The sequence below is a fragment of the Gastrolobium bilobum genome, unplaced genomic scaffold (assembly GCF_033153095.1).
Source record: "Gastrolobium bilobum isolate Gb01-03AN ecotype WA unplaced genomic scaffold, APGP_CSIRO_Gbil_v1 utg9887, whole genome shotgun sequence".
In the NCBI taxonomy this organism is placed as follows: domain Eukaryota; kingdom Viridiplantae; phylum Streptophyta; class Magnoliopsida; order Fabales; family Fabaceae; genus Gastrolobium; species Gastrolobium bilobum.
In genome coordinates, this window is record NW_026899295.1 from 152,388 (window position 1) to 166,542 (window position 14,155).

The window sequence follows — 14,155 nt, forward strand, 5'->3', positions numbered from 1 at the left end:
ATATCTTGATTTTCATCTCAAAATGATGTCGTTTTGGACTCAATGTAGATAAGTTATCTACATTGATTTAATATAGAAAAAGCGAACCCTATATTAAATTCACAAAACAAAGGAATATATTGAAATGTTTTTTCTTAGGTCAAGATTTTTTTCTTTGAAAAAATAGAAGTGAGAGGGTAATGCAATTTTTCCAAATTCAAGTTTACCCAAATGTTCTTTTTCTTTTCTTTTCTAAAAAAAAGGGTTATCTTCAACATCATAATGGTGATCAGAGGGCGAAGAAAAAGATTCTATAGTGGTGCAGAGCAGAAGAAGGAGACTGAGGTCGAGTGGTTTAGCCATATATGCAGGTACTGAGACCAGAGGCAATTCTTTTCCAACTCAGTGAGTCAAATGCATAAGATCAAACAAAATTAATCATACTGATTGTTTGTTGAAATGCCCATGCAAATAATAATAATAAGAGTAAATACCATTTATCGTCCCTGACAATTTTCACGAGGCACAATTTAGTCCCTAACAATAAAAAAGGCACAGTTTAGTCCCTATTTTTTTGAAAAAAAGAGCCACGTTTGTCCTTCTGTTAGATGGATTGTGACAGCCCACTTGACGGAGGCCAGCTGGAACGTTAAGTAGCTGAGTCACTAACATCACAGCCACGTGGAGGTGGAAGGAACGACGTCGTGTTATATTGGAAGGCCCATCAGATGTAAGTAGCAGCGGACGACGTCGTGTGAGAGAAAGAGACTTCTTCAACCTAGGTGTTGACTCAGTTGACACTCAGACAACGAGTCACTCGTCCATACCCACCATTTCCTCTGCTCGTTAGCTTCGTTTTCGGTGAAGGTTGGTGAGGAACGGTGGTTTGTTGGTGCACGTCTCTTCTACAGTTGCAACCATTTGGAAGTAGTGTGGTTTTGGTGAATATCGTTAAAACGATTGTGAGTGAGGTGTCATTCCTGCAAGGTAGTGGGACAAACCATTTCTTTATTATCTGTGGTCCCTCTACCCTTTTTGGTCATTGTGTTTTTGTTTAATGTGGTCCCCCCATGTGCGGTTTAGGGAAAGAGATGGTTAGGGTTTTATTATCTGGTCTCATTTGGTATTTTATTTTTGGAACTTGTTGTATGTGGTCCCCCTGTCGTTATTTAAAGTGCTATGTGTAGTGTGATTAGTTGACCCAATTTTTTTAGCAATGGATCCATTTAAAAAATCTGTGACAATTACAGTATTATTGTAATATTGATAATACATGATTTCTTATATGATACTGTAAAATAATATTATGGTAGTGTAAAAAATGATTATGTTCTGTTTTCTATGCAGATGGATGAATATATAGTCATTAGATATCATCATGGGGGTGTGTTGGTTAGAAATGAGGAAGGAAAGCTGACTTATGTAAATGGGAGAGTGGATGATTTACCTAAGATGGATGCAGACTATGTCAACCTTCGTGACCTTGATACTCTGTTCACGGGGTTTGGCTATGATAAATGTAAACAGATGTGGTGGCTCAAGCCTACTGAGAGTGATTTAGAGGTTGGGTTATGTCTTCTTGAAAAGGATTCAGATGTTTTGGAAATGGTGAAGGCTGCCTTAAGTAATGGGAACAAAATATCTATATATTTTGAAGATTGCATTGCACTTCCTGACATTTTGGCTGGTCCTGTAGAAGGGTCCCCTCCTCAAAGTGCTGATGAGGAGGGGGTCTTAGGTGATTCAGTTGGCAGTTCTTATGACTTCCATATGACTTTTGCTGATGAATATGAAAAGGGAGAGGGCAATGGACTGTCAAGTGATTCATATGACAGTGTAGAAGATGAGCCTTATAAGCCTCCGCCACCGGGTGTTGATGACGAAACAGAGGATGAACTGGATGAAGAGGATGAGCCAATAATTGCATTGAAAAAAAGGTGAAAGGAAAGAAGGAAAAAAAGACAGTTAACAAGAGTGACAGGGAAGAAAAGGATTCAGAGGATGAGCAGAATATGTCCTTTGAAGATCAGGGCTATGGTTACAATTCTGAAGAATTGAAGACTCCTCCTTCAAGTGGGGATGAGGAGGTTGAGAGGGAAGTGTTTCCGAAGTTTAATGAGGAGAATACCTTTGGTCATGTACAACATGAGCTTGGAATGGAGTTTGTCAGTTTGGAGCACTTTAAAAATGGTGTCAAAGACTACAATATAAGTCTTGGGAGGCAATTTAAATGGGTTAAGAATGACAAGTTAAGAGCAAGGGCCAAATGCTCAAATGAAAACTGTGAGTGGATGATATATTGTGCCTGGTCTAACAAATTCAATAGTTTCCAAGTCAAGACATTCAACAATAACCATTCCTGCTGCAGAATTTTCAAAAATAAAAGGGCCAGTAGGGATTGGGTTGCTGCAAAGTTGGAGAAAAGGCTGGTCACACAGCCCAACATGACTAGGGCCGAAGCTTATGAGCATTGAAAGGAAGAGTACAAGGTCCATGTGCATCTGAAGAAAGTGACGAAGGCACTACGCAAAGCCAAGGGAAGAATAGAAGGAAAAGAGAAGGAACAATATGGCAAGTTAAGGGACTACCTGGATGAGCTTTTGAGGAGCAATCCTGGCTCCACTTGCCAAATGCAAGTAATACCACAGCCACTACCTAATAGCCCACCTATTTTTTCTAAACTGTACATATGCCTTGATGCCTGTAAGAAAGGATTCAAAGCTGGTTGTAGGCCATTGATTGGCCTGAATGGTTGTTTCTTGAAAGGTTACTATGGAGGGCAGCTCTTGAGTGCAGTGGGAGAAGATGCAAACAAGAGCTTTTATGTCATTGCTTTTGCAATGGTTGACAGTGAAACTAAAGAAAATTGGAAGTAGTTTTTGAACTTGTTACAAGAGGACATTGGCAGCCATGTGATACATGGCTGGAACTTCATCTCTGATCAGCAAAAGGTATCTTTATTTCAAATTTATTTTTGTTTTATATAACTTGTACATTGGTAGCCATGTGTAATGACTTTTGTTGATGCTTCATATATGAATACAGGGTTTGATACCAGCATTACAGGAGGTTATGCCTAGTGCCCATCACAGGTTTTGTGTGCAGCACGTGTGGAAGAATTTCTTTAAGCAATGGAAGGACAAAGCCATTAGGGGAATAGTATGGGAGGCTGCACGATGCACTACTGTGCCCCAATTTCAAAGAACAATGCAGAAATTGAAGGAGTTGAATGAAGATGCTTGGACATACCTTCACAAGATTGACCCCTCATGCTGGGTGAAGGCCTATTTTAGTCACTGGCCCAAGTGTGACAATATAACCAACAACATGGCTGAGGTGTGGAATGCAAAAATTATAGGATACAGGTCGAAGCTCATTGTCAGCCTATGTGAAGAACTTAGGTGCTATATCATGAGTAGGATGGCTGCCCATCAAAGAATTATTGGAATAGTTAGGGGTAAAATTGCCCCATCAAAGAATTTTAAGCAATTCCTGGACCCCAACATGGACAGGGAATTTGGAGCAAGATCTATACGAAGTGACTAGAAAGGGTGAAAGGATGGGAGTCAATTTAACCTATAAGACTTGTGCATGTAATCTGTGGCAGCTCACTGGATTGCCATGTGAGCATGCAATCGCTGCATTATGTCACAAGAATGAACCAGCAGAGCTTTATGTCCATCAATGGCTGACAGTGGATGCTTTGCATGCCACTTATGCACACACCTTAAACCCTGTCAATTCTGATAAGTATTGCCCTGCATCATCCGAGCCTAAACCCATTCCTCCACCACTCAAAAGGCCAATTAGCCGTCCCAAAAAACATAGGAAGAAGGATCCAACTGAGGAGCATGACAGCAACACCAAAAAATTAAAAAGGACATATGCTGCAAAGTGTGCTAAATGCTGCAAGGAGGACCTTATGTGATGTCAAGACAGTCCCAGGAAGCTGAGGAATCCATTAGGGGCAACAACCCAGCACCTACTGCCCCACCACCAGCAGAACATTTGTCAACTAAAATTGTCAATGCAACAAGCAGTGGCACAAGGAGCAGGCTAATGGCATTCATGACCACACCTGGGTTTAGGCCACCAAGGCCAGCTTGAATGAAGTGGATCAGTTGTAGGTCCAGTCTTGTTTGTATAGGGGTTCAATGTTTGTTGTATAGGCAACAATGGTATATTTGGCCATTTTTTTGAATTGTATGCAAGTTCTGTTGTACCCCCATATTTTTTTGTATTTAAGGCCTTTAGGTGAAGTACTTGTTTTTTTTTTTAATCACAATATGTCTCTGTATGGGTGTATTGTGAATCAAAAAAAACATTTGTGCAAATAGTTTGAAGGATGGTTTTAGAATTGTTTATGTGGACTACAAGTTCAGCTGGCAAGCCAGTCATTATGAAGGAAGGGTTTTGAATTGTAAATGACTACAAGTTCCTTTGTGAATTCATTTCTTTCCCTTTGCTGCAATATGTCTCTATATGGGTGTTTTTGCTGCAATATGTCTCTGTATATGTTTTTGGAAAAAGTTTGTGATCCAATTATGTCATGAGTTACAATGCAGCTTTTAAATATTTGGGGTTGGTCTTTGCTGGTTTGAAGTTACATATGTGGATACATTTTGCTGCAATATGTTCATTCCATTGCTGCAATATGTTCATGTCCATTTTTTAAGTGTCAGGAACCAAATAAGGCCCCGATAGCATTTGTCAAGGACCAAATTGGCCCCCGATACACATTGTCAGGGACCAAGTTGGGATTTCGTTTTTATGGTTAGGTATCAATAACTAGTTCTCAAAATCCCATTTTCATCCACAAATTTGACTACAAATTTCACTACTTTTGGTCTGGGATATATTTGTAATTCACTTTTTCCAGCACATAATATCAGTCCACCCTCATTATGCAGATAAAATGGGTTATGCCCCATTATGACAGTGGAATCTTAACAGGAATAAAACATATGATGCAAACAGATGGGCTGTATTACTCCATAACCTTGTTCCATTGCTATTGACATATAGTGTAAGCTTAAATGAAGTTAGCAGTATACACAAAAACACATTTTCCAACCAAAATACAGAACTACATTGCCATATAATAATAGCGTCTTGTGAACTTTAATCATCACAGTTGTGAACAAGTCATTACATTTCATTGAAGAAAAAATACATTTTGTACACTACATTTCATTGTTACAACAGTTGCAATCAAAATACAAATCATCAAAAACCCTACACAAGCAGCAACTAAGACCCTAGCTGCCCTACCAACATGCCTAATTTCTTTGTCCATCCTATCTAACTCCTCCACCATCTTCAGATATAGCTCATTCAGCTTTCTTTCCTACTTATTAAGCTTCAGTTCTTGCTCACTAATCTTCACACATTGGTCATTCAACTTAGCTTGCAATTTCTCACTCATCACCATGTCCACATACTTCAACTTGAAATCCATTTCAGCAACATCCAACTCCACCTTGTTGATTCTTCCATCTTCAAGCTCCAGTCTTTCATTACATACGTCATCTACCCATCTAAATAAATTACAAAACGGCTTCTTATCCTGCCAAAATTGCAAACCACGGTAAGCACATATTACAAGTTAATTAACTTCAATTTACAAATGTATACCTTGAAATTACGGCACCCAAAGAATGTCCTATTTGGGTTTCTCTCTGCTTTAGAGGTATAGATGAATGTTTGCCTCCCACATTTGCACCTTCGACTGCCGGTCCGTGAGGTTGTTCTACACCCAAAAGACGTACTCCCACTTGATCCCCCCATGCTAGATGACATACTCATATTCTTCTACGCCCCAGAAAATAGCCAATAAATACCTTCTACGACCCCAAAATTTTCAGTCTTCATCGTGGGGAGCTTTTGGGGTTTTTTTTTGTTCATGATTTAGGCTGATTTAGGGTTCTTAATTTCACAGGGACCATATTGGGTCACTAACCCTTTCATGCAAGGGTCACATGTCCAAAAATTCAACTAGACACAACGCATGTATCACTACGACGTCGTCTTATGTCCACGTGGCTGTGACGTTAGTGACTCAGCCACTTAGCGTTCCAGCTGGCCTCCGTCAAGTGGGCTGTCACGTCCCATCTAACAGAAGGACAAACATGGCTCTTTTTTTCAAAAAATAGGGACTAAACTGTGCCTTTTTTATTGTTGGGAACTAAGTTGTGCCTCGTGAAAATTGTCAGGGACGAAAAAGGGTATTTACTCTAATAATAATATAAAAACACTTTTATACGTTATTGTTAATAATTTTATGCATAATAATATTTTTTATTAAAAATACTTTTCAAATATTGTATTCTGTTACACTTTTCAAATTCCAAATGCATGATAGCTTTAAAAAGAATTCTGCTTAGAAAAATATTACATAATTTTTTATTTTCAAAAGTTGATACAAACTGGACTTAATAACCATTAACATGAAGTAGCAGACAGAATGTTGGCAGACAGTTGGAGAAAAGACCTGAAAGTAAAAGTTTTATTATATGAGAATACAATATTTACAGAGGGCGAGACAATGTTCTCTTCCAAAAGGAAAAATTAAATGCTTAGCCGCCAGGAAAAAGAGAAAGAGAGTAGAAAACAAAAGGCAAACTCTATATGACAGGTTAGTCAATGTTAAAGCCTCCACAATTAGTGATTATAGACAAAGTAGTCTTCCATGTATATGAATCTCTTTCTGTGTGTGTTCTGTATATTCGTATAGCACTAAACCATTAAGCACCTCACGGATGCTGAAGATCATCCCACTGAGATGATGAGATACAGCAATCATTCTTCCAAATGAAAGCAATGTATTTATGTGCAGCAAAGCCATGTTCCATTTGGACAAGCAACAATGATGTTAAATGCCAGAGCCAAGACAAATACTAATGTGCACTCTTTCGTTGTAAACTACGATGCTGTGTTTGGAGATTTTCCAGAACCATCTAAGACGATTTCAAATAGATCAGCCTCAGACTCCTCGTCAAAATCCATATCTCTATTATTATTATGCCCGTTGTTGTGGCTTCCTTTGGTTGTAGAGCGATTACGCCACTGAGAATCAATCCTTCCCATGGAGAATAGCTCCTTGCTGTCATCATATCCCAGGGTAGCAGCAGGGGAATTTACAAGTGGGGCAATAAAGCATGGATTTGGTGTTCTCTGAGCATTAGCAGGTGCATATTTAAATGCACTTTGTCCAAAATTAACTAATACCAGAATGTCTATATTCGCAGCTAAGGTTGGATAGAGTGGAGTGCCAAATTCCTCTGATTGGCAGTGGATGACATGCACCAACTCTGAGTCTAATGTGAAGAAAACCTTCTTCTGCCTAGGATCAAACCCACAACCAATCACCTTATCAGTTCCTACCCATTCCGCCTTCTCGGATTCGAATACAAGTTTCATTCCTGTAACCAAGTTTCATACTCAGATGTCTCAAAATAAATAGAAATAATATAGCAGAAATGTAAACCATGTTTGCATGCAATTACGCGTCTTTTGTGTCCCATCTATTCTATTTTTTGAATCCCAAAAGACAAAACAAAATTATAGAAAGGGGGAAAAAAGGACATAGTTGTTATTTGCTACTACTATTTATAATGTATGACCATGTGGTTATCATGTGGATTGTGAAACAATTCATGTGGGCCTTTCATGGTGTTGATATTTTAGGTGAGATTAGAAATGTGTCTTGAGTTGGGTTGTCCTTGTTCCCTTTCTAACACAGCAGCACAAAACGAAAAGGTTGTAAATGTGAATCTGTACTGCTCTTATCAGTTTCCCCTGAAGACCATGTCCACCAGTCTACAAATCTTGAACAAAAGGAATGGAATGACCTTAACACCTTTACTAATGGTAAAAAAAAAATAAAAGAACTTGGAAAGCAATAAGTTAAGGGAAGGTGATTTATTAGTTACCATCAAGATAAACAGAACCGTTGGAGTTAAATCCAATGCTCCCTGGGTAGCTTCCTGGAACTCTCAAAAGAACAGAGCTTCCTGTTGTTAATCCCAATGAGAACATCACAGATTCTCTCTTTCCACCCTCTCTTCTGGCAAGCTTCATTTCTTCAACATTGTTGATTTTATGACTATTGCTGCTGGTAACATGAACCAAAGCCTCGGAATTCCCTTTAGCATTTGAATTACCTTGAACGAGGAGCTTAGTCTTCTCACCTTCTCTACTCTTTCCAACCGATTCATAGTCATCACGCCGAGAATTCAAGATGGTAATTTCAAAATAGGCTTCTTGTGGGAAAGCATAGTTTCCCAAAGGAGGACCAGGCAGTGGCAAAGCCGTTCTAATGACAGAAGCAACAGTCATAGAAGGATTGTTTTGATGAGATTTCTTCAACCCAGGATTCAGTCTTACCTTCTGCATAAATTCAGCAGATCCCTGTGAAACTTCCCAGCTTATCTCAGCCTCTGATTCTCTTCCAATATAATCACCTCCTGGTGCTGCACATACTCCTAATATTGCAGATCTCTTTGAAGGAGATGGCATGTAGCTCTTGGAGCCCGTGAAAGCAAATCGAGACCACCCATTTTCAACAGCATCAACGGCCATAGAAGGATGATCAGCCCAGTTGAACAAAGTTCTTTTTTCAGAGACCCCACCACGAAACACATAATAATTCCCCTTGTTCTTGCTCCCCTGATCCAATTCATGATGAATTGGAAGCTGGGGATTATGAAGTCTCGAAATCCCTGGTTGGAGGCTCCCCATTCTGGCCAGGCTAGCCGGTTCAACAAAATTTCTACGCTTTTTGTGATGACACCAACGCCATATAAAAACCAACAAAAGGGTTGAAACACATCCAGCGGCGGATGCCACCACCGCAACACGTATCCACTGGCTCATCTCTTCTTCTTATGCCAGAAACTAAGTTCTGATTCTTTACCTTTCTGTCTTGTGTGCATAGGTTGTTATGATCAGAAAGAGTGGGGTTTGGAGGAATAATGATAAAGGAAGAAAATAATGAAAAAAGAGGAGAAAATTAGTATGGGCGCTGGCGGGCGTGGACTAAGACTGGTTCAATTAAAGCATGTATGTAGTAAGAGGTGCCATAAGGCGTTTCCGAACGGTGAAGTTAGCACCCAATATTAAGGTTGTTGAGTTTTCCTTGGATTAAAATTTTCTTTGTCAGTTCCCTATAATTTAATTTATTTGAACCGACAAACTCTTCTCAATGAGCAACAAACGCGTTTGATGACTTGTTATCTGTTCTTTTGTTTTTCAAAGGAGAGAGAAAAGTAATTAGAACTGTGGTTTAGTTGTTGTGCTTTCCATTTGCAAAACACTTCTAGAAAGCTAGTGGCCTATCATAATTAGAAGAGGGAGTAGTTTTTCATAAATAAAAAAAATAAAACTAATTAAAGAAAGGTGTGTTTTCCTGATTATGTCGTCCTTGGCATTACATTACAACCAACCACTCCTTCAGAGCAAAAAGTTCCAAATGCGAACTGGGTGCTTTTTCGGAGTTCTGATTCGTCTGAAGGACATTTTGGTTGGATTCTCTCGCTCTAGCACTGCCAAAAATATAGAGAAAGAGAAGTTGGGTTTTCAATGTAGAGGCCATGGCCCATTGGAAAACCAGAAAGACGGAGACTGATAAAAAGTTAAAAGGAAAAGGAAACAAATAAACATATGTTCAGTTGTTGGAAAGTGTTTGGACAGTTTTTTGTCGAATGACAGTTAATATTACGTTAATCAACCTTTGCTTGTTCATTTGATAGAGTTTCACTTCCGACTCCGAGATCCACTTTCGGGAACGTCAGAATTATCTTATTCCTACATTAAACGATTATTAAAATAAAAATATCCATGATTATGAATTTTTTTATTTGATATATATATTTAAATTAATTAATTTTATTTTTTAAACAAAAAATTCAAAAATTTATGAATCATATTTAGTTAAAAACATTAAACATATTTTTAAAAAAAATATAATATAAAGAGATTTATATTTAAAGTTTAATAATTATGTGATCTTATTTTATTTTATTTATTAGTAATAATAATTTATTTATTTATTTAAATTTTATATTCATAATTTAAATAAAAATATCATTATATTTATTATGAAAATTTAATTAATTTTTTTAACATATAAAAATGGGAAAAATGTTTCTTCACATAAAATAAAATTATCTTATACAATCTCAAAATGTTGCTATTTTTGGATTTGGGAAAAAAGTAAAAACTATTTTTCGATTTTTTTTTTTAGTTTCAAGGGAGGACTTAAGACAAAAGGTGAGCATTAAGGAAGCTTACACACAACCCACGTAAAGGAAAAAGAAAGGGTATGAGAAATGGATAAATAATATTGCAGGATTTGAAATGTGTCTTTTCAATGAATTCAGTTTATGATTCTATAAATAAAGTTGTGATGCTGGGGCTTATTCAAATATTATGATTATTAATACTCATAAGATTAAAATTATAAATAATTAACTAAATAAATTTTTTAGGATATTTTTTATATTTTTATAATAAAGTATGTATTTTTCAGAACTAATACAAATAAATACACTTGAATTATTATTTTAAAAAGTAAAAATTTAAAATGTTAAAAGAGATAGAGTCAATAAAAATACAGATTAAAGCAATAAAAAGTCAAAAAGAAAAACAAAATAATAATACAATAAAGAATTTAAATTTAAATTATTAACATGTAACAATTGTAACAATTGTATTAAAGAACTTTTAGGATTTTTGACTCTTTTACCCTTCATTAATTAATTAATAACTATTTTGTCCCTCATTCAAAATTATCCACCAATCTCCTCCTCTTTAATCGATTAACTTGAATATTTAATCGATTAAATGGTCAAAACAGTAAAAAATGATTGACTCGAGATTTAATCGATTAAATCTCCCAACAAGCAACAAAGGTCAAATCTCATCCATAAACAAAAGTAGATTCCATGTATATGAAGTAAATCAACATAACCAAACAAACAAAGAAACCAACAAATTCACCTCTTAATGAGCAGATCTTCTGCATCGATTGATGGATTGAGGGGGTTATTGTTTTGTATGTTCATGCGAGGCAGACTGAACTATGCAGAAGATCTGCTCATCAAGAGGTGAATTTGTTGGTTTCTTTGTTTGTTTGGTTATCTATGCATGTTGATTTGCTTCATATGCATGAAATCTACTTTTGTTTATGGAGGAGATCTGACCTTTGTTGCATGTTGGGAGATTTAATCGATTAAATAGGGAGATTTAAACGATTAAATCTTGAGTCAACTATTTTTGCCTGTTTTGACCATTTAATCGACTAAAGAGGGGCAGATTGGTAGATAAATTTAATAAAGGACAAAATAGTTATTAATTAATTAAGGAGGGGCAAAAGAGTCAAAAAACCATAACTTTTATGTCATACATAAACAATTTTTAATACAAAATTTTAAATAGAAATCACGTTAAATAAGAAAAATTGAATTAAAAAATTTGTAACTTTTATTTTATCATATTATTGTAAATAAGGATAATAGAATAAATTTAATCAACACTTATATATATATATATATATATATATATATATGCCTTTAATATTTCTAAAGTGAATGTAGATAAGTTATCTCCATTCGCTCTCAAAACGATGTCGTTTTGGGTTGAAAAATTAAAAAATTATAATGAAAAAGACTATTATAACCTTGAAATAAATTATAATTACAAAAATACCCTAATTTATGTCCAAAACGACGTCTTTTGGGCTCACTGTAGATAAGTTATCTACATTGACTGTAGAAAAAGCGAACTCTATATATATATATATGGGCTTTATGTTTGTTATGTTACATGATGTAACATAACAAACCTACCCACACATTTGAGAAGAGAGAGGAGAGAGAATAAAGGAGAGAGAAAAATCAAGAGATGGGATCCACATAAATTTGTGTGTGTAGGAAAGTTATGTTAACGTAACAAACATAAAATCCTATATATATAGGGGGAATATTACTCTCATATAACATGAGAGTAGTTCTCTCATGTTACAGAGAGAATCCAAGTAGGGCCCGCTATTTAAAAGAAAAAAAGAAAAAGAAAGAAAGAAGGGGCACGATTTTCGAAGTGAGAGAAAATGAGATAACTATCTCATGTAAAATGAGAGTAGTATTTCCCATATATAGGCACCTTTGACACCATTATCAAACTTTGAAATTTGATAACAAATTCTAAGTGTTGATTTCCGTCTATCAATGATTATTATTTATTGGAAATCAAACTTATTAATTCCCAATAAATGGTATCCATACACCTATCGTTGATGTACGTAAAACGACTGCAGAAATGATTTTACCATATATATATATATGGCTTTGATTGTTCATGTTATATAAGAATTGTTTTCTTATATTATTATGACTCAATTAGTGATGAGTCCCACAATTATTAAAAATAAAAAATAAAATAAAATTTTGCATACAAATCAAAGGGTTACAACATGATATATATATATAGGTAAAATCATTTCTGCAGCCGCTTTACGTACAATAACGATATGTGTATGATTATGATTCTCCACATTTAATGTTTTCATCCTTTGTATGGTTAAGATTTCCTGCATTTAATGTTTTCAAGTATATATGCTCAAGTATTTGATTGTTGTACGTACATCAGTTGCAGAAATGTAAACTATATATATATATATATATATATATATATATATATATATATATATATATATAGTTCGCTTTTTCTGCAGTTACTGCAAATAAGTTATCTGCATTTATTCTCAAAACGACGTCATTTTGGGACGAAAATCATGATGATTTTGTAATTTTAATTTATTTCAGAGTTATTATAGTCTTTATAGTTATAATTTTTTAATCTTTTGATCTAAAAAACGATGTCGTTTTAGGAATAAATGCAGATAACTTATCTGCAGAAATATTTTTTTGTATATATATATATATATATATATATATAAAATATTAATTTATAAATCTATTGGAAACATATTTTTTAACAATAAACGTCGAATATAAATTTTATTTTTAAATATAATAAAAAAATTAATGATTCGAACAGCACTGTATTTGAATGGACTTCAAGCATTCCATTGCATCTAGTGGGAATTTTAAGTGAGTGAATGCACTCTGCCACTAATGCACCTGACATCATAATTCATTGTTCTCTGTTTAAATACTGATTGAAGTTTAAGAGAGAAACACTTCACATGTAAAATTTGTCTCACTCGATGAATAATGGTTCTCCCAGATGGCAAACTCATTGTTGAGGGAGACACACACCTAAAATATGGCCATGGACCATGGTGGAGCCGAACTAGGTGCAGGCAAATACATACAGTAATATGACTTTATTAATACGAAATCTGTGAATTGGTAGTTTCAGACATTTGTGAAGGAAATATTCAACATCGAACGTAATCTTTTACATTCATATTAATAATAAAAAAAGAAGACCTTATCAAAACTTCAACCAAAATTTATTAATCCTCAGAAATTGAAGTGTTCTCCTTATTCTGAAGTTGGTTAATATCTTTAGGGCATGATATATTTATTATCAAAAAAAATTATCATCTTTACATTCAATTTAATTATTGTTGATTTTCGTCAATCTAACAGTTATAATTTATTGAGAATAATTAATTAATTAATAAATGTCATCCAATAATTATCAATAAATTATAACCGTTAGATTGATAGAAATTAATGATGATTAAATTAGTTGTAAAAATTGTTATAGTATATTTTCTTCTTAGTTTTATCCGAAACAGAGTCAGAAAGCATAAAGGAACAATGAGCCAAATAATTGATAATCATTCTCTGACCAATTAATCTGATAATGATACATAATTAAATTGCTTTTTCAGATTGATGCAGCAGTGAAAGGTGGACATCATTATTTGAATTATAACTATTGGCTTTATAGTGTTATTATATTTCGTAAGACGGTGATCTATCTTGATGGCTTTAAGAGTTACGTTTATGTTTATTTATTTACTTTTAATGTAAAGATAAGTTAATGAAAGGAACTTTCTCTTCTGAGTTGAATCACATGTGATATGTGATTGATAATTGTAACTTCCAGTGCTTAAAGAAAAATTACATCTTGTTATTTAATTTTGCAGAATTTTATAAACCTGTAAGAATAAAACTGGATTTTTGTGTTATATATATCAAGGATT

General features: G+C 34.8%; 4 protein-coding genes across 4 annotated transcripts; 1 reads left to right on the top strand and 3 right to left on the bottom strand.

The window, feature by feature from the left end:
* The first annotated feature begins 1,991 nt into the window (after positions 1 to 1,991).
* Positions 1,992 to 3,907, top strand: LOC133289265 (uncharacterized). Its single transcript, XM_061487162.1, has 4 exons — positions 1,992 to 2,262; positions 2,746 to 2,822; positions 3,025 to 3,501; positions 3,587 to 3,907. The coding sequence occupies exons 1-4, from the start codon at positions 1,992 to 1,994 to the stop codon at positions 3,905 to 3,907; spliced, it is 1,146 nt and encodes a 381-aa protein (XP_061343146.1).
* Positions 3,908 to 5,326: 1,419 nt separating this feature from the next.
* LOC133289266 (uncharacterized protein At4g04775-like) lies at positions 5,327 to 5,766 on the bottom strand. Its single transcript, XM_061487163.1, has 2 exons — positions 5,614 to 5,766; positions 5,327 to 5,545 (listed from the first exon to the last, which is right to left on the bottom strand). The coding sequence occupies exons 1-2, from the start codon at positions 5,764 to 5,766 to the stop codon at positions 5,327 to 5,329; spliced, it is 372 nt and encodes a 123-aa protein (XP_061343147.1).
* Positions 5,767 to 6,637: 871 nt separating this feature from the next.
* Positions 6,638 to 7,541, bottom strand: LOC133289323 (protein SSH4). The gene has a single exon (XM_061487238.1). The coding sequence runs from the start codon at positions 7,396 to 7,398 to the stop codon at positions 6,901 to 6,903; it is 498 nt and encodes a 165-aa protein (XP_061343222.1). The 5' UTR covers positions 7,399 to 7,541; the 3' UTR covers positions 6,638 to 6,900.
* Positions 7,542 to 7,644: 103 nt separating this feature from the next.
* LOC133289322 (uncharacterized) lies at positions 7,645 to 9,088 on the bottom strand. The gene has a single exon (XM_061487237.1). It carries the CDS (start codon positions 8,851 to 8,853, stop codon positions 7,903 to 7,905), a length of 951 nt encoding a protein of 316 aa, XP_061343221.1. The 5' UTR covers positions 8,854 to 9,088; the 3' UTR covers positions 7,645 to 7,902.
* Positions 9,089 to 14,155: the final 5,067 nt, after the last annotated feature.